Consider the following 20,427-nt stretch of genomic DNA (forward strand, 5'->3'; position numbering starts at 1 on the left):
AGAGGGGGGGTCTCGTTTTTTGGTAGAAAGAAAAAGGAAGAGAGAGGAAGTGTGAAGAGAGAGAGAGAGAGGAGGTGTAGAGACAGAGCGAGCTCTGGTTGGGTAACCACTGCCAGTAAGCCCTGACCCCCTCAGAGTGATTAGGCAACATCAGACAGCGCGCATAAAACCAGTCGGCCGTCGACACGGCACCCAGAACACACCAGAACCCCAGGAGTCACCACAGGCTCCTCTCCATTCCTCAGCATCTATCAGCCCCAAAGACCCTGGCAGCCCATGAGCAGAGCCCAGAGCTGCGGATCTACAGGACTTAGTGTATAGCCCTAACCACAGAGAGGAACCATGAAGGCATTCAGCATTGCAGTTGCAGTGACACTCGTGCTCGCCTTCGTCAGCATGCTGGAGAGCGCCACCGTGCCGCTGGGCGGGGTGAGTTCCGTTCATCTGGGATCGTCTAGTTGGGTCTGAGTATGTTTGGTCGGTCTGTGATCCTTCAGTTGGTCTTCTCATTTTGTTAATCTGGAATCCTTTAGTTTGTCTTTGATCATTGACTTGGTCTTAATATTTTGTTAATCTGGGATCATTTAGTTAGTCTTAAAGGGACCCTATTTTAACTCCATGTGTGAGAGTGATCGGCAACTACAAGCTGTATAAAAATCCACCCAGCCCTGTGACTTGGTGATGGTAATGGCACATCACACTCACACCTGGTGGTAAAATTAATCTATGATTGTTTAGTTGATCGTAATCATTAGTTAATCTGGATCCTTTAGTTGGTCTGAGTTTGTTTTATGGTATGTTTGGTTGGTATGGGATGGTTCAGTTGGTCTGTGATGGTTTAATTGGTATAAATGTTTAGTTGTTCTGTGATGGTTCAGTTGGTCTCAATGTTTAGTTGGCCTTTGATGGTTGAGTTGGGCTGAATGTTGAGCTGGTCTGTCTATTCAGTCTGAATATTTATTTGGTCCGATGATTTAGTTTGTTTGTACGTTCAGATGGTCTGATTGTTAATTGGTCCAGTGAATAATTGATTCCTAAACATGCATAATTCATAATTTCTTAGCAGGTGGAGGAGGTGAAAAGGGTGGAAGAGGTGGAGGAAAGCATCAACACTCCAGCAGCTGAAAATCAGGACCTGCTGGCAGGATACTGGATGGTATGTTTCACTGACCGTATCAATTAGGCTAATTAGCACAAACTAATAAGCATACAAGAGGACATGTTTTCCCCATGGGGGGAGAGAGAGAGAGAGAGAGATTAAACAGTGTGTGTTGTATTTTTCTGCAGACTGCGGGCCGTTCGAGGCAGAAGAGGCAGAGCCACCTCGCTCTGTGTCGCTGGTGCTGTAACTGCTGTCGCAACCAGAAGGGCTGTGGCTTGTGCTGCAAGTTCTAGTCCCTCACATTAAAGTTCTAGTCCCTCATGTTAAAGTACAAGTCCCACACCTTAAAGTAGTGGTTCCTCACTTTAAAGTTCTAGTCCCTCACTTTAAAGTTCTAGTCACTCACCTTCAAGTTATAGTCCCTCATCTTAAATACTAGTCCCTCACATATAAATCTTAGTCTCAGAGAGTCATTAAAGGGCAACTACAAGCTGGCGCTCACCTGGTAGTCTGCTGCCCCCTAAAGGTGAATCACTGTACTGAGCGTGGCAGAGCACAGTGCAGGGTAATGATGTGGGTGGAGGATAGTCTTTGGGCTAGGGTGTTCGACTCCAAGCTGAAATGTTCTGGGTTGAACCCCCAAATGTCCTCAGTCTATCTGCAGCCTAACCCTTAGCTGCTCCTTAATGACATCTATCTGAATTCTGTGGATTAATGCTCCTACTAAATGATTAAAAAGTAAATGTGTGGTTTTCAACCTGGGATCTTAAGAGTGGCAGCAGACACTGTGGTGTTTTCCATCTGCTCTAATGTGTAATGCTTTGTTGTAGTATCTTGTATGTTTTGATTTACTTTCCTCAGGATTTACATATGTGTGACTAATTAAAATATCTATTTTTCTATTTATTGTTAATGTGTACCTTTTGCTATCCTCTATTTTGTAAACTAAATGATATGTCAATTTGTTTTGAGTTTCCAATATGAAACCTTCTCGTCTGAAAATGTTCAATATTCAGTGTTAAATAAATACAGAAGATCAAAATAAAATGTGTTGGAGATGTATTGAACTTTATTAACATGAAACGGTTCTCATCAAGAGGAGCAATAATCAGGATGCAATCCCAGAGAACAGAGCTGCTCTTTCATTAACTGTTTAAGAGGATTGATCGGAGTGAAACCCATTCTACAGAAGTCCCATTAAGTGTTTTATCTATTGGACAAAGAAACAGCACATTAAACTGTTAATACAGGCCTACTAGATATCACAGTCTCACGCTCACACACACACGCACACACTCACACACACAGACACACAAACACACGTTAAACGACCAATGATACGCAGTCATAATATCCAGTTATCTGACTGGAAGAGAGAATATAACTACTTTTATAACAATAACTACTACGTTTTACTTTTATTCTGCTTCAAAACGTTTGTGTCATTGACTAATGTGGATGGCACAAATACATGCAATACACTATAATTTAACAGAATTAGGGAATGTGAAAATAACACGCATGCGCACTCACACAAACAGGCCAATCGAGTCAATAGAGAGCTATGGTAGATTTTAAATTTTTAGCTATGGTACGTTTTTTTAATAAATATGAGCAAATGAATAATAAGTGATGACTGTTATTAAGGACATGGTATTATATAGCTACTAAATCTCAAATTAAATCGATACTACTGGATACAATATGCCAGACATTGTCATGAAACTGTATTGTAAATCTTTACTAGCAGCAGATCATGCAGTTAGGTGGATCAGTTAGTGAAAGATGTCTCTCTTTGGACACTCCAGAGCAAAGCATCATGGGTAGGGAGGGGAGGGAGGGGCAGAGTCTAGTCTCAGACCTCTCTCCCTTACTGTTGCTCTACCACAAGTCTTCAATCCAACCGCTGTCAGCTTGTTTCTCTTAACGTCCCGATGGCATCACAAAGAAGCAAATTGATATTTTGTTGACCGTTTTGTTAGTATTTTCAAAACAATATGGAGGTAAGTCTGCCTGCACGCCAAATCACTCAGTAAAACTCACAAATGAGACAACACATGTGGAACCAGACAAGCAGACATCCAGACAGTCCCCACCCCCCTCTCTCGTGGTCAGGTAGACGACAGACCCCAGCGACGGAGACCGAGCAAGTGCGAGAGCGTGCAGGTCTTTCCAGGCACAGACTCCAACTCTTGTGTCGACTCAGCTCTCCTGAGAGGACCCCACAACATAAATCAACAGACACACACCCACCCACACACAATCACACACACACACAGGGGTGTAAAAACATACACACACACACACACACACACACACACACACACACACACACACACACACACACACACTCTCTCTAGTGTAGCACACACTTTCTCTTTCTGTATACACACAATATCTCGTACTCGGCCACCGACGCCAGAGGGACCAGCAGGCTTTAGGTCTGCCCCAGGGCGTGGCACCGTCTCGGCCCAGCGATGACACTGCAAGGTCTCACATTGTTAGAGCCCAGTGTGTGTGTGTGTGTGTGTGTGTGTTTGTTTTGGTGTGGTGATCACAGGCCCAGGGCAGGTTGATGAGCGCTGGTACTGACATAATACTGGCGGTTATTGTCCCCCTCCTAGGAGAGCAAGCCCTGATAACGTAGACCTAGGGTGTTCTCTAGGGTGTTCCACTACCAGCTAAAATGTTCTGGGCTCCATCCCCAATGCATAACATGAATCCCCAATGCATCTTACAGAAAGATGGGAAGGACCTAAATGTTGATTTACCGATATCCACAGTCGAACTGTATGCATGTTGAGCAAGGTGTCCTAACGCCTGACCTCAATGAAATGTAACTGGATATTAGGGAGGAAATAACAATAATTATATTTTTCAACCAATGAAAATATCTTCTCATAGTTTGTTTTTTACTCTATTGGTTTACTCTATCAAATAGCTCCAAAAAAGAAGAATCTAGAAAATAGAAATTCAAAAAGAAAATAGCCAAAGTCCTCCAATAATACGACCCAAAACGGTAGTCTGATAAATCATAAAAAGCGATTTGTGGAATAAAATCCTCTTAGAATACCAAGAACCCTTAGCAGCTGGTCCAGACACCATCAGAGGGTCCCCACTCCAACACAAGAATAGACAATAAACAGAAAACATACAGTAGAGTTTTTATTTTTTTATTTTCTAACTAAACTTCTTTAGTTTTTATATTTTAACAAATATAAAAAAATATATTTAGGGGTACATCCCTCCTGCATCTTAAAGATCAAAAACCAAACCCATAAGTCGGTAACACTGAAAATATTTTTTGTACGTGAAAGTGTAAATAAGAAAATACTTCCTAACCTTCCAGTTTCTCAGAAATCCCGAAGAAACAGCCTTTCAATATAACTCATAATCCTTTGCCCTTCTAGGTATCAGGGGGATGATATGTCATGGCTTACTCAGCCAATCAGGAATCTTCCCGCCCTCAATGTCTGCATTTGGAGTTCAGGGACTGGATCCCAGAACCATCTGGAAGGGAGTAACCTGCTCCTTCCGCCATGGAAGCCCCAGTGAACATCTCCGACCCCAGGGCTCTTCTGAACACACCTAATCGCATCGCCATCAGCGTGTTGCCTCAACATGGTGTCACTAAAGAACTGAATAACATTCACAGCATGAAAACGCCAGAAAACAATCAATGCACAAAGAATGAAGAGATAAAGCGCTGAGTTTGACGCTCAGACATTCTTTGGAAAGAGACAATCGGACACTCCGCAACGCAGAGGAGTTCCTTCCATTGATTATGATGGCAGCGTTTCCACGCCGACCGAGCGCTCATTAAACGCTGCGTTGCTGAACACCTCTAGTGGAGCCGAGGAGTAGGAAGAACACTCATGTTCTGCTCAACTCTCTCTGGTGTTCCTCCCAGTGCTGATAAACCATCCTGACCTTTAGATGTTGGTTTAAGAGCTCGGGGAGGGGATGGGTTCAGCACACAGTCTGGCGGCTTTACTGGAGGACCAAAAAACCTTCATAAAATATTCAGCAGACTCCAGACGGGCTCTTAATTATAACGCTGTAAATATCGGAGATGAATTTGAAATATCACTGAATGCCGGCTGTCACCAGAGTGCTACGACATGTTAACGTACAGTAATACCTTCCTCTCTATCAGAGGCTCTTAAACCCTTTCATCTCGGGACCTGGAAGACATATTTCAGTGTGTCGGGGATCCAACCAGCACACACACGTTGATGAAAGGCTCCTAATTTCTGTTTGTGTTCACAGTGAGTTCCTGACTGTTGCGTTGTCAGGCCGCGGTCCCACCTCTGAGTGTAAGACCTGATAGATAAACGCTGGTCCACAGGAGAGATTCCTCACCTAGCGTTAAAACTTGAGGCCAGCACGGCGAGACAGTGAGAGGATTCATGCAGCGATCCTGAAACATTCTGGTGAGACTCCGAGAGAAGCAGAGGGAGATTAAAACCCAGAGGCAGAGTCTGGAGAGACAGACCGACGGAATGACTCCTGACAGACAGGAAAACAGATTGACTTAACGTGATTGACTGTGTGTGTGTGTGTGTGTGTGTGTGTGTGTGTGTGTATGTCTGTGTGCGTGTGCGTGTGCGTGTGTGTGTGTGTGTGTGTGTGTGTGTGTGTGTGTGTGTGTGTGTGTGTGTGCTTATGTGTGTGTGTGTGTGTGTGTGTGTGTGATGAGTGAGTGAGTAATGAATGAGTGTGATTATCTGTGATTTGATGTGTGTTTGGTGTGTGGATGTGTGTGTCAACGTGTTGATGTGTGAGTGTGTGTATGTGTGTTTGACGTGTGGACAGGTTGATGTGTGTGTGTACTGTGTGTATCTCTCAAAATGTTAGCAGAAGATGTCTGAGGGAGGCTGCCATGTAGGGGTAGCTCAGACATCGATCCAGTCGCCTTACCGTACAGCATCTCTGCTGAGTTTAAAGTATATCTATATACACAGGCTGCTGAGACTGCACTTTATATTATTAGAGGTATACACCCTCTGCTTGGGGCTTTACGCTTGTGCTGAAAATCGATACCTATCAAGGCAGTGCCTCCATAGACACTGAATTGATGGTCACATTGGTTGAAATAGCGATTAATGCTTGTAACATCATGAGGGATCCCCATGATCCCTGAAATCTGCCTCCACGTGTCATTGTTTTAATTATATCTCTGTACGTTGCTGGAGGAAACTTATCAGACAACCGGCCACCGCTATGACGATAATTACTAGGATCATTACAAGGATAATTACTTGTAAAGTGGAGAAAACGTTTCATGTGGAGTAGATTCCACATCCACCAATCAGATCGGTAGCCAAATGATCTACGTCAATGAAGATCAAGTGGAAATCTGTCTCGAGAGGAAATTTGGAGTCGCTTCTACAAATGCCACAGCAGCATTCAATCCCAACTGAGTAACGCTGTAACTATCTTTCTGATTGGCAAGGCCCTCCAGGGCTTCCGTCTCCTAATCTCCCAGCAGCCAACCGAATGTTGCGTGAGGCGGGGCCAGAGTTCGACCAGACGCAGGGTCTGAAGGTTGCAGGGGAATGAAAACATTCCATCTGCAAACTGAACCAGACTTTAACAATGTCAAGGAAGGAGGAATAATGTTATGATTTTGTATTGAGCCTTAAAGTGAATGGGCAGGGAACTGGTGAATAAGAGTAACATAAATAATTTAAGCATCAACATAAGGAAGCCTGCATTCCCTTCCAGACAGCAGCACAAAGTGGATCCCCTGAGCGTTCGGCTGCAGGGACGGTGGTAATTATTCCTGTTGCTTTGTTAGTCAATTCCTTCTCTAATGAAGCCATTATCTCCTAACAGAGTTTGAGTTTGCTTTGTGAGATAAATTAAGAGCCCCCCCCCCCCCCCCCACACCCGCCACAGTTTCAACTGCGGCCCTACAAGAGGTATTCATTCAAGAGGTGTGTGTGTGTGTGTGTGTGTGTGTGTGTGTGTGTGGGGGGCTGGTGTGCGTGTGTGTGTGTGTGTGTGTGTGTGTGTGTGTGTGTGCGTGTGTGTGTGTGTGTGTGTGTAAGCGAGCCATTAATACACTAATGTCTAACGATGCCTGTAATGCGTTTTTCTGAGTGGACGCTGAGGATCACGTGGACATTAATCCATGGAGGAATTGATTTCTCTTATTTTCTGTCACACCCCATCAATAACAATATTTGCTACTCTGTTTCCATGGCAGCATGACCTCTCCCACCCCATGTTCACCCCATGTTCTGATCACTACAGGACAATATAAATCATGATGTTCATGTACTGTTCATTACAAACTTTTCCTTTGACAACGTAAGCCTTTGTTTGTGAGAAGTGAGAAGACTCAAGAAGAAAAGAGAAGAGAAGACTTTTACTTTGTCAGTCATGACGGTGCTCCTTGAGTCTGAAACAAAACAAACCTTTACCCACTTGCATGACTGTAGTCTTCACCTGAGGTGGCCTCTCCTTCCCCCGCTTCCCCCCAACGTAAGTACCAGACGGGGCATTGAGGACCTGTTGTGTTTAAAAGCACAGCGCTGCTCACCATCACCACGAACAGAAGGGAGGTTGGCAGAAGAAACAAGGTTTTGGAGGACCACAAGTGCAGCCTGGTTCTTACCTATCATTAGCCTAGCTGGCTGGGGTAGCTCAGCTGTTCTCAATAACAAACACATGATTAATAAAGCACATCAACTGGTCATGAATAATTAATTAATTAATGTGGAGCTTGGCATGGAGCCAGGGTCTCTCTCCGCCCCCACAACACATACACACACACACACACACACACACACACACACACACACACATACATTTCAACCCAAGTGCACACACATACACAAGCACACACACAAACACACACACACAAACACAAACACACAAAACTACACACACATGTGCACGTGCAATCACACACACAGGCATACACATGCATACACACAAACACATACACACACACACACACGCACACACACACACACACACACACACACACACACACACACACACACACACACACACACACACACACACACACTTCTTTCACGTCTTTATTCAGCAGGTGACAACACTGTGCAGAAATTAATTCAATTATTTTTTTAATACAAGCTGTTTCGGATCTTAAGTCAAGGACAAGGAAAAGAGAAATGTGTTGTCTACTACAGAGAAAAACTGCTTCTATAAGGTTGTCATTCCCTAGGAATGGGGAAAGTATTTCTTCAGTATGTTATCAAGGTGAACAGTACTTCAGTCTGAGAACGTATACGTACTGTACATCAGTCTGTGAATGTATACTTCATGATGTGGTGGAGGTGCAGGTTAAACACTGTGGTCTGCAGTCGGTCCCAGTCTGTGGGTTCCTCTGCTGAAGCATCATAAAGACCAAACCCTGAGAGAGGACAGGGCGCTCACTGGCTGTGTCGTGGTGAGGGGCTTTTCAAAGCGCTAAGTGCTGGAGAGAAAAGGGCCCAGCGTCAACATTCCTGTGCTGTTGATTCCATCGCTTCACTTCCTCTCCTCCTCCTGTTAAAGGTCAAGGCTTCTTCATCTCAAGACAAACGCTGGAAGAACCACAAAAAAACACTTTGGCTGGGCTTTATCAGGAAATATCCACAACGACCAATGCAGTTTGGTTTCTGCTCTGCTACGTTTGTGAGACGGAGCAACAAACTCAACAAACTCAATAAACTCAATAAACCCTAATGTCGCAAAACAAATTAGCATGAGTGTGAAGTATTCAGTACTCATTTTGTGTGTGCTTTAACCATTGGATGAAGTTTGTGCTGTTTTATATAATTCAATATTTTGAAGTAATTCAACGGTGCCATCCCAGGGTCGGCCTCTAGACGGAGCTGCCCTCTATACCCTCGGACAACCAGGCCAGAGCAGGCAGAAAAAAACACAGTCGACACACCATGAATATTAAACTGAATGCACTAGTGCAGTAGAATACAGATCTACAATAGATCTGTTAAGCGGCATTGGCGTGTTTGATTTCCCCGCTGAGTTGCGGCTGGCCGCTCATGGTAGTCGATACATTAGCATTTGGGTGGCCAGCGGGATCTAAACCGAAGTGAAAAGCAAAAAACGAAAACGTGCAATTCTTGAGAAATAATCATCGATTCATCTGATTGAAAAACATATTTAACATATTGTAGTGAGGGGGAGAGAGGCGAGGTAGTGGAGGGCAAGCAGATGAGTTACAGAGGCAGAGAGCGACGGTGAGTGACGTCACAAGGCGCTTGGGGACACTCCATTGATTGCTAGATCGAGAGTTGGTGGGTCACTCATCAGCGATGATGCTCCTTGCATCGAAACAAACCGCAGGGTACGAAACTCTGTTTACACTCTCCATTGGATACATATGCTGCACTGGATACATTACACATTTCACTTTATACCTATAGTATTTAATGTTTCCACTCTTCATTGGACACACATGCTGCATTGGTAGATGTTTACAAGTTTATATTCTCTTAAACTATCGATAGTGTTCTTGTTTTATTATATATTATATATTTTTATTATGTATACTTTTTATTATATATATTTTATTATGTTGCTATTCTTACCACATTTTTCTATTTTCTATTTTTTTGATATATTTATTTGTGTCTCTTTTGTTAATCTATTATGCCTACTACGTATTGTTTGCCTGCCAGGTCAATAAGAATTTCAATGTACAGAATGACCCTGCGTTTTCTGAACAAATGACAATAAAACACTTTGACTTTGACTTTGACTTTGACTTTTGACTCTTCTACCTTGTGGTGGAGGTGACTCGCATTATGGTGATGACTCTTCATCAGTTTCTTGTGGACATGACACTAAAAGAGTTTGTTGTGGAGGTAAATCTTTTTATAAGATGACTCTTAAACTGTTTGTTGTGGATGTGACAATAAAACTGCTTCATTATGGAGATGACTCTGAAACAGTTTGACGGGGACATGACACTCAAACAGTTTGTCGTGGAGATGACTACAGTGGGATGTAGGGGTGACTAAAGTGGTTTCATGTGGAGATGACTGCAGTAGTTTGTAGTGGTGGTGACTATAGCAGCTTGTTGTGGAGGTGACTACAGATGTTTATTGTGGAGGTGACTACAGTAGTTTGTTTTGGTTGTGAATATAGCAACTTGTTCTGGAAGTGACTGTAAAACAGTTTGTTGTGGACTACAATCTTTTGTCGTGGAGGTGACTACATTGGTTTGTTGTGGAGATGACTATAGCAGTATGTTGTGGAGGTGACCATAGTAGTTTGTTGGGGAGGTTTCCAAGGTAGTTTGTTGTGGAGGTGACCAAGCAGTTTGTTGTGGCGATGACTATAGCAGTTTGTTGTGGCGATGACTATAGCAGTTTGTTGTGGCGATGACTATAGCAGCTTGTTGTGGAGGTGACTACAGCAGTTTGCTGTGGAGGTGATGATAGTAGTTTGCTTTGGAGGTGTAGTTTGTTGTAGATGTGACGATAGTAGTTTGTTGTGAAGCTGACTGGAGATGACGACATCAATTTGTTGTAGAGGGGACTCCAAAATAGTTTGCTGTGAGGATGCCTCTAAAATAGTTTGCTATGGAGATGACTACGCCAGTCCATCAGTCTAGTGATTGTGATGTCATGGATGATGTCACAGGGGTAGGTGATGTCTCAGGTGAGATTGTGCCACCGGTTGACCACCGGTTTAAATGTGGATCGCTCAGGTGTGGCCAATCAGTGAAGCGACAGCGTACAAATTGAGAGAACAGTTAAAGATTCCATTGTGCATTCCGGTCCATTTAGCGACGGGTTTGGCAGCGAGCGAATCCATTTTAAAGCTGTTGAATTAGGTCACATCGGGCTTCAGGCGACGCAGACCTCTGAACACGCTAAATGACTGTATTTATTACTTCCTCTTCCTCTCGTCTCACTTCCTTGGGTTATCTAGGCCCTGAGCAGAACAAAATCACCTTCCAGAATATTCAACATTGGAAACATGGACACTCTGACCTATATTTTCATGTTTTTATGTGAAAATGTATACTTAGGAACCGCCATCTTCCATATTACAGGTCTCTTTTTCAACTCCAGAACAGACTGGTTTTCTTTTTGAGCTGCAGAGCAACCAGTACATGTTTCAGCTGGAACTGGCAGGCGTGAAATGTCTGACTCACATCCCAGAAACCCCCTCTTCAATATCCATCACCACCCTCACTCCTCCCTCACCCCTCCATCACTCCTCCCTCACTCCTCCATCACCCCTCCCTCACCCCTCCCTCACCCCTCCATCACTCCTCCCTCACTCCTCCATCACCCCTCCCTCCCCCCTCCATCACCCCTCCCTCACCCCTCCATCACTCCTCCCTCACTCCTCCATCACTCCTCCCTCCCCCCTCCATCACCCCTCCCTCACCCCTCCATCACTCCTCCCTCACTCCTCCATCACCCCTCCCTCACCCCTCCATCACCCCTCCCTCACCCCTCCATCACTCCTCCCTCACCCCTCCATCACTCCTCCCTCACTCCTCCATCACCCCTCCCTCACCCCTCCATCACCCCTCCCTCACCCCTCCATCACCCCTCCCTCACCCCTCCATCACCCCTCCCTCACCCCTCCATCACCCCTCCCTCACCCCTCCATCACTCCTCCCTCACCCCTCCATCACTCCTCCCTCACCCCTCCATCACCCCTCCCTCACCCCTCCATCACTCCTCCCTCACCCCCCCCTTGCTCTGAGGTGGTCGCCGTTCTTGCGAGGAGGAGGCGTATCCAAGCAACAGCTAAAACAACAACACATAACATATGAATGAGAGGCCAGTGGCCCCGGTCCAGCTCAGTCATTATCTCCATGCCTGGGCTGGAGTCCCAGCCCCCCCTGGCTTGAGTCTGCCTCATAGTATAGCCTCTTCCTCAATCTGATGCTTTTCTCTAGATTTTCTTCTTGAGAGGTTTCTCCTGCCCTAACCCTGGCATGCAATTAGTTTTTCAGAACTGCTGGGAAAACCCAAAGGTCTTTACAACTAATGGCTCCCCCCCCCCTCAACCCACATTAATGTGAGGGATAGTTTAGTTTACATATGAGGTTACAGATGGTTTGAGGTCTGAGATGCAAGTTTAGGTTCTTGGTTAGAATCATGGGAAGAAGCTCCTGCAAGGTCCATCTAGTTTCACAGTGTTGTGATTATTACCACCAAGTTATCAAAGTAATATGCAATGTTTAGCATGCTGGGGATTGGCCTGCAATGAGCTGTCGGCATGATAATGACATCCATTAGCCAATCAGGACCCTCAGGGCAGGGAAGAGAGAGAGACTGAGAAAGATAGATAGATAGAGAGAGAGAGAGAGAGAGAGAGAGAGAGAGAGAGAGAGAGAGAGAGAGAGAGAGAGAGAGAAACGGACAGAGGGGGAGAGACAGAGAGATGGGGGAAAGGGAGAGAAGTAGCTGAGAGAAAATTAAAGATAGGAGATAGGAGGGGGTGAGAGCAGATGGAGGGAGAACTATAAGCATAGTGTGAGAGAGAGATGGAGAGAAGAATTGCAATGTAGATGGAGAGAGAGAGGGAAGGAGAGAGAGATATGGAAAGCATGCAAGAGTGAGAGAGAGATGGAGAGAGAGGGAGAAAGAGAGAGAGAGATGAGGATCAGATTTGAGTGTGGTCAACAAGACTTGATGATGGAATCAATTCTGTCTGGAATGAGAAAGATTGATCTGGTGTGGAGACGTGGGGGAGGGGGAGACGGAGGAGGGGGGTGCAGGAAGAGGAGGGGTGGAGGTGGAACCATAGTTCTCTCCTTCGTTGCAATGACATATTTTGTTCGGTTGATTGAATCCCAAATCCAAATAGAATAATAAATCATAATATAGTATATGTATATATAGTTTTAGACCTTTTCAGACATTTCCATTCTAGAACCCAGTTGAGATTCTGGCATTTCAAGGTGCGTGGTTCTGATGTCACTTCCGTCACAAGACTGCTGGCATTTACACAGCAGGAAGTAATAAGTAATAAATGATGTTTGTGCTTTGACTCTCCCTTCTCTATCTCATCCATTCACTCACACACTCTAGTTTCGACTCTCTCAATCTCTCCCACTGCCCCCCCCCCCCCCCCTCTCTCTCTCTCTCTCTCTCTCTCTAGGTCAGGCAGTCAGTGAGGTCATCCTCGTCATTAACTTGATCATCACTTAATCTCTTTTGCCGTGAGGGAGAGAGGGAGGTAGAGAGAGACATGGATGGTGATGGAGGAGGTGGAGGAGGTGTCTTGGTTTTCTTATGCTTTAGGGGAGAACTACATATGCTATTTCAAGTGGAAAACATTTTAAAAACCTAATGATACGTAAACTGAATGTAACCATCAGTGTTCAGTGAATCAGTAGAATCAGTGTTTTTAAAGTACATTTAAAAAGTGTTTTCCTGATGAAAAACAAGTTTATTACCTAATTTAACAATGATCTGTGAGATGTTATTAACCCTATTGCACTAAATATTGATTCAATTGTTAGTAATGGTGTTAATAATGAGGTTAGCAATGTTAGTAGCGGGATTTTTTGGTTTCTAACAGCTTTTAGATATTTAAACATGTACCGGGTCTAATTGACCCGGGAACAATTTTGTTGTGCATGACAAACAAACAAAACAGGAGGGTTAATGACGTGAGTCGCAGTGAGAGAGACACAATCATTCACGTGAGAATGATTGGTCAACACCATTGGTCAATCGTGCTGACGGGTTGCAGGCAGCGGTGCAGCGCTTCAATCCTGTCTGTGCGAACACGCCGACTTCAATTTGGTTTGAAGGACGCGTCGCTAAACTCTCGCAGGACGCCATGTCTTGGCGTACACGCAAAGGTCATCCGCCGGGAAAACGGGCCATGTGCAGTCTCATGTGGAGTTTCTTTTGTATAGTCTGCCCTGCATACGTGTTCGACGGAGAAGTGTGACCTGTGTTTAACACACAAAAACACAAAAAACAACATAATAGATAGCAGGGTAAAATATATATGCATATAGAGTCTATAAAATATAATATATAATATATAATAATATAATATGGTCCATATATACAACTTTAACGGTGATCAAATGCTGACATATTGCATATTAAATTGAAATAGGAAAATTGTGCAGAGAATAGGTCTGTGACTCTGATCATGTGAGGTGTGTGAGTCGTGGAGCAATGGGCAGAATGTGATCATCATGTGACAAATTAGAGTTGATGAAAGATGGCAGGTGTCATTTGAAAAATAAAAACTATAATTTGGGTCTGGAATGAAGCAGGAGCAAGAGAGAAAGCTAGATAGAGTGGGGAGGGTTAGAGATAGAAGAAATGAGAGGGAGTGATAAGGGGAAGGAGAAAGAAAGAGAATGCGATAAATGGTGGGAGTGAGATGGAGAGAGTGAGGGAGGGAAGAAGGCAGAATTCTATCCTCTCTTGTGTTTCCACGACTGCTGATCAGCCTTCAAGGCCAAACTGAGCTGTTGGCTTCATCATTTACCCATGATACTCTGCTCTCTGCACACGCACGCACCGATACACCTGCACAACACGCACAGACACACCTGCACACATGCAGACAGAAGTGCACATGCACTGATACACGTGCACAGTACACACACAGAATACACAGGGACACAAACACGCGCAGGTGCATGGCAGCCCCCTACACATGCATGGCTGCCCGTTGCACTCTTTATTTATTGAGCAGCGCAGTCTAACACTCTCTCACGCTCTCTCTCACCTACTCTCTTTTATCTTTAAGGTCGTTTGACACCTTTCACCTCTTTGGACCTCTGGGTCTGTCAACTCCTCATCTCATCCTCAAGCGCTCCGTCTCTCCATCGCTCTATCCCCATCTCCACCTCTATATCACCCCATCCCTCTATCATTCCATGTGTTCGGAAATATGACAACATGACTGACATAAAATGAGCACCATAGGCATGCACCAAGGTTTTGATCTTTAGAAGGTTTGTTTGAATATCAAGTTGTTAGACTCTTTTTATGTGAGTATTTTCAATCATAGGTTGTCAGTACACTTATTCAGTGAGAAACGTTATTTAATGTTGGCCGTTTTGAACTCAGGTATGCTAGTTCTGTTAGCCTATGGTTGGCTTGTTGGCCGCATATATATATAGTATAGCAACCAGCGGGAGCAATGTTCTTCATTAAGCCTTTCATCGATGTGCCACCTTCTTGTGAATCCTCTGTTACCAGTGTCAGGGTGTGAGATTGTAGTTGGACTTAGGAGTCTTCTCACTGCGTGTAGCTTCTTAATGTGTTAACAAGCTATGGGCGGAACATGCGGCCCATGTGGTGAGTAAGAGTTCAGGCTGATGAATGACGCGGCTTACTGGTCCATTCAGAGGTAATGGAATATACACCATAGTGCCCTTTCAGCATATCAGTTACTCTTTAACTCTGCGTTCACACCAAATGCAAATTTGGTCGCCTGGTCGAGTTGTCGCCTGAGTTTGGTCACAAATCCGTTACGGTAGTGATTTGTGCAAATTTTATCACGCAAATTTAGTCGCACGTGTTTGAGGAAGTTGAGTTGTGTGTTCTTTCAAAACATAATCTCAACGGCACTGCAGCGCGACACTTCCTATTGGTGCTAGGGGCGGCATTTGACTCACGTAAAATGTGCACCGCGTCTCTATGTTGACTTTGTATGGAGTTGAGTCGTCCCATCGCTTTTGGTGTGAACGCAGCTTTACACACTGCAAATGATCATGGTATAAATTCATCCATCTGTTTATCAATCCATCCCTCCATCGTTCAATACATCTTTTTATTAGCAGGGAAATAAACATTGTCAAAGCAGTTTAAAAATTAAACAACAGCAAATTTATGTCAGCCTACTAATATATATATACATAAATGTATTTATATATACATATATATATATGTACAAAATATATGGATATATATATTTCCAAAATTTAATTGAAAAGTGAACTATTAAAATACAATTCTGGTATTTTGAACATTGAGCCCCCTTTCTGGGTTGTCTAGGATGAAATAGAGTGGTTGACACCAAAATTTTGACTATTGGTCCTGTCTCGGGTATTTGGCTCATTTAGAATCGCCCCTGCCTGCTTCAGAATGGCTGGCTACGGGCAATCACAAACCAGTCCTTAAAAAAACCCTAAACATTCATTTAGGGGGGCTGTTTACGTTTGGTTGTAGTCTTTTTGCACGGTTCTAGCCCTACTGTTGACACGGAGAACCAAGCGAAAAGACTACAACCAAACGTAAACAGCCCCTTTCCGTTTCTGGTCAACGAGCAATGAGTCTTCCAACAGAAATCAATGGGATTTACAAAATGCCAAATAAAACACGACAGAAACTGTATTTCGCTATGATACTTGATTTGGAACATCAACGAACACCACTAACCACTTGGTGAGTTGCACATTTCTGAAAACGAACGTTTAGGGTTGTTTTAAGGACAGGTTTGTGACTGCCCGTAGCCAGCCATTCTGAAGCAGGCAGGGGCGATTCTAAATGAGCCAAATACCCAAGACAGGACCAATAGTCAAAATTTCTTTATTTCATCCTAGACAACCCAGAAAGGGGGCTCAATGTTCAAAATACTTGAATTGTCCTTTAAGTTCTAGGTCTTTCCAAAGGAAGAACAATATAAATGTGTGAAGTGGGATTTGGTTTCTACGACACCAGGGTGTGGTTTGTGTGTGAGGGTGTGGTTCAGGCGGAGCGGCTGTGGTTTAGTTGAAATATGGGAAGCATTTATTATAGTGGGTGGCTTTTGTTTGTAACTACCGTATGGACTGTACTTACTAGTTACAATAATATTTAGCTAAGGAGCAGATCTTTAATCCAAAGCGATTTACAAGTGAGGCTGAGCACAGTCAAAGCATCTGATCAAAATTGGACTGAAGAAAAATGTGTAGTTAGACCAGCTTAAATAAACATTTACACACACACACACGTTTGTGTGTGTGTGTGTGTGTGTGTGTGTGTGTGTGTGTGTGTGTGTGTGTGTGTGTGTGTGTGTGTGTGAGTGTGTGTGTGTGTGTGTGTTTATGTGTGAGTTTAAGTGTATGTGTGTGTGTGTGTGTGTGTGTGTATGTGTGTGTGTGTGTGTGTGTGTGTGTGTGTGTGTGTGTGTGTGTGTGTGTTGTTGTTTGTGTATGTATGTGTATGCCTTGTGAATGTGTGTGTGTGTGTGTGTGTGTGTGTGTGTGTGTGTGTGTATTTATGTGTGGATGTGTGTGTGTGTGTGTGTGTGTGTGTGTGTGTGTGTGTGTGTGTGTGTCTGTGTACATAGGTGTGTGTGTACTGTGTGGATGGACTGGTTGAACCTCTTAGCTGGTCAATATCTTATATAATGGATTCTTTCAGCGGATACATTAAAACACCCTTATGTTCTATAGTGCAGTATTAGTTCTCTAATTTACATTATCTTTTCTATTACAGTAAAGTATTACAATATGACAGTACACTAATGTTTTACTGTACAGCACACTAATACAGTACATACATACATTGGCCTATTGCCTATTGGCAGGGTATTGAACCTGCAAGGTATTTCAAACTCCCTGCAACACATAGAACATAGAGTGGAACGTAGAACATAGAAGATAGAAGATAGAACAAAGAACATAGAAAATGGAAAATAGAAAATTGAATACATACACAAATATAATTTAGAACATAATGTAGAATATAGAATATTTTCTCTTAATCACTCATACCTCAACCCCCCTATTTATTATGCAGCCCGTCCCCCATTCTAGCAGTATTACTACAAGTACTGCAGTATTATCCGAGAAGCCTACTGCAGTAGTAGGCTATATATGTAGTAGTCTACTACCTATAAATCACTTGCAGTCCCGCTCCTCTTGGAGCCCGCCCATTGCGCTGCTCCGATTGGCTTAGTGCCCTCCTTGGCCCCTCCCTTTGTAGTAGCGCATCGCTTAAAGCTCCCGCCCCCTTCCTTGGCGCCGGTGATTGGAGGAAGAGGAGTCTCCTTGAGCTGTCAATCACGCCGCGTCTTGTGCGCCTCGCGGAGCGGCGACGCGCTGCATACCAACAGACCGGACTAGCGCGGGACGAGGAGGACGCAGTCTCGAGCATCCGTTCAGTTAAAACTAACAGAATCAAGTCGAGTCGCAGCTGACGTTGTATTCACATTTATTATTAATATTTATACTAATTTATCTCGGGTCTCTGTGAATGGTTGTTGTGTTATAGGTGTTGAAGAGGAGCAGAGCGAGCCGCGCGCTGGGACAAGCCGCGGTTGTTTATTTGGGTTGGAAGCTCGTCTCGCGCGCCTCACCATCTCCTGAGACTCCCGCGTCTCACATGTAGAGACGGCGGACTAGCTCTGCGTGGACATCGGCTCGAGTCCCCCGGGGTCACGGCAGCAGCAGCGAAGTGAAGGAGGAATACAAGGACATTGTTGTTTTATCCCCCCCCCCCCACCCCCCCCCGACCCCAGAGCAGAGAATCCCGCCGCCGCGTCTCCATCATCACTATGGGCTGCTGCCGCCGTGCGCTGCGCCACGCGCTCGCCGGTCTACTGCTCGCGCTGCTGTCACCAGGTGAGTTCTAATCTGCAGGACCCGAGAGCTGGCGGGGGTCGGGGGGGGGGGGGGGGCTGCCCGGGAAACCACGCCACGGAGGGAGTGAGAGAGAAAGCGAGAGAGAGAGGGGGGAAGGAGAGAGAGAGAAGGGGCGGGGGGGGGGGGGGGGGGGGGGGGGGGGGTGGAGGGGGAGGGAGAAAGGGAGGGATGGAAAGAGAGGCAGAACGGGGGGGAGAGAGCAAGAGAGAGAGAGAGAGCACAGACACGGCGTACTTATGTGTGCGTGAGTGAAGTGTTTTATGCATGTGTGTGTGTGCGTGTATGTTCGTGTGTGTGTGTGTGTGTGTGTGTGTGTGTGTGTGTGTTCGTGTGTGTGTGTGTGTGTGTGTGTGTGTGTGTGCGCGCGCGCTACGCGTGCTGCATGTTAACGTGTTTACTTCAATAACAGCGACTCTGCGCCGCGCGCCGTCACAGCAGTCAGCCTCTACGTGATGGGAATGCGCGCGTGTCCCTGGCACGTAGTCTACACGACACTACTACACACCATTACACAAATACTACACACTCGTACACAACTACAGACAAGTGCACACGAGGGGACAACGACACACGGTTGTCACGGCAGACAGTCTGACAGACAGAGGTTTGTGCCCAAGGTCAAGCAGGTGTGTGTGTGTGTGTGTGTGTGTGTGTGTGTGTGTGTGTGTGTGTGTGTGTATGTGTGTGTGTGTGTGTGTGTGTGTGTGTGTGTGTGTGTGTGTGTGTGTGTGTCTCTGTGTGTGTGTCCGTGTGTGTGTGTGTGTGTGTGTGTGTGTGTGTGTGTGTGTGTCTCCATGTGTGTGTGTGTGTGTGTGTGGTGGGGGGGGAAGGGGGGTTTGTGTTCATGTGAGAGAAAGGGTGTGTGTGTGTGTGTGTATGTGTGTGTGTTTGTGTGGGTGGGTGTGTGTGTATGTGAAAAATGGTTGAAAGGGGAAAGCAATAGGGGGTAGCCTTGCATCCACCCACCCATTCATCTGCTCCATCCATCCCTCCCTCACCCTCCTCATCTCTCACTCCCTCCCTCCCTCCCTTCCTCCCTCCCTCCCTTCCTCCCTCCATTCCTCCCTCCCTTCCTCCCCCTCTAGCCTATATTCTTTCAGGGGAATCTAGTACCATAGACACAGAAAACAACCACAATAATAGCCATAATAATAGCAACAACAATAATGATAATAATTATAGTAGGATTATAACAGTAGTACCTTCTTAACCTTAGTATTATCTATCATCTTTACACACACACACACACACACACACACACACACACACACACACACACACACACACACACACACACACACACACACACACACACACACACTTACAAATACATATACACACACACACACACACACACACACGCACACACACATCAATCAATTAGCCTCCCGTGGCCTCATGGGAAAATAAAGATATGAATAAACAAGTTTATAATAATAATATATGAAGAATAGGAATATGAATACATGAATGATAGTAATGAGTGTGTCAGGTTAATAATGATAATAATAATATATCAGTGAAAGTAATGGAGGTGTCAGAGGGAGACAGCAAACAGATGCTATCCTGCTAACTATCTGTTTTCCTGGACACTAGAACACAGCTGCTGTTTTCCTTTATAAGAGAGTACTCCTTCACAGCTGCGTTATGAAGAAATCACCCAAAAAGTTGGACCACGGACGCCAGTGGTCCAACAGTAGAACAATTTCAAAAAATGTTGCATAGACGGCCATTGAAGCAGCCCTCTCTTATATTAAAAATCGTC

The 20,427-nt window shown here is 44.8% G+C and overlaps 2 protein-coding genes across 3 annotated transcripts in view; both read left to right on the forward strand.

Annotated features, from left to right (window-relative positions):
- Window positions 1-2,160, forward strand: hamp (hepcidin antimicrobial peptide). Of its 2 annotated transcripts, none has more exons than XM_084472138.1 (3): window positions 1-429; window positions 1,067-1,156; window positions 1,288-2,160. In XM_084472138.1, exons 1-3 carry the CDS (start codon window positions 343-345, stop codon window positions 1,393-1,395), a joined length of 285 nt encoding a protein of 94 aa, XP_084328264.1. In that variant the 5' UTR covers window positions 1-342; the 3' UTR covers window positions 1,396-2,160. The 2 variants fall into 2 exon arrangements, with proteins under 2 accessions (XP_084328264.1, XP_084328263.1); XM_084472137.1 differs by having other exon boundaries at window positions 12-429; window positions 1,064-1,156.
- A 7,863-nt stretch (window positions 2,161-10,023) lies between these two features.
- iglon5 (IgLON family member 5) overlaps window positions 10,024-20,427 on the forward strand; it is a gene marked incomplete at its 5' end in the record, with an annotated part of 88,950 nt that continues 78,546 nt past the window's right edge. Inside the window, one exon of the mRNA XM_084471903.1 lies at window positions 10,024-10,093. Within this exon, the coding sequence (XP_084328029.1) occupies window positions 10,024-10,093 (70 nt within the window). The remainder of the gene's footprint in view (window positions 10,094-20,427) is intronic.

Source organism: Micromesistius poutassou (assembly GCF_964030765.1).
Source record: "Micromesistius poutassou genome assembly, chromosome: 8".
NCBI lineage: Eukaryota > Metazoa > Chordata > Actinopteri > Gadiformes > Gadidae > Micromesistius > Micromesistius poutassou.

What these genes read in the sequence shown, in the direction of transcription:
- hamp (XM_084472137.1), top strand. Translation starts at nt 343, where the DNA reads ATGAAGGCATTCAGCATTGCAGTTGCAGTGACACTCGTGCTCGCCTTC. An exon ending in CCACCGTGCCGCTGGGCGGG is followed by an intron (nt 430 to 1,063) that starts GTGAGTTCCGTT and finishes ATAATTTCTTAG; the next exon opens with CAGGTGGAGGAGGTGAAAAG. An exon ending in TGCTGGCAGGATACTGGATG is followed by an intron (nt 1,157 to 1,287) that starts GTATGTTTCACT and finishes ATTTTTCTGCAG; the next exon opens with ACTGCGGGCCGTTCGAGGCA.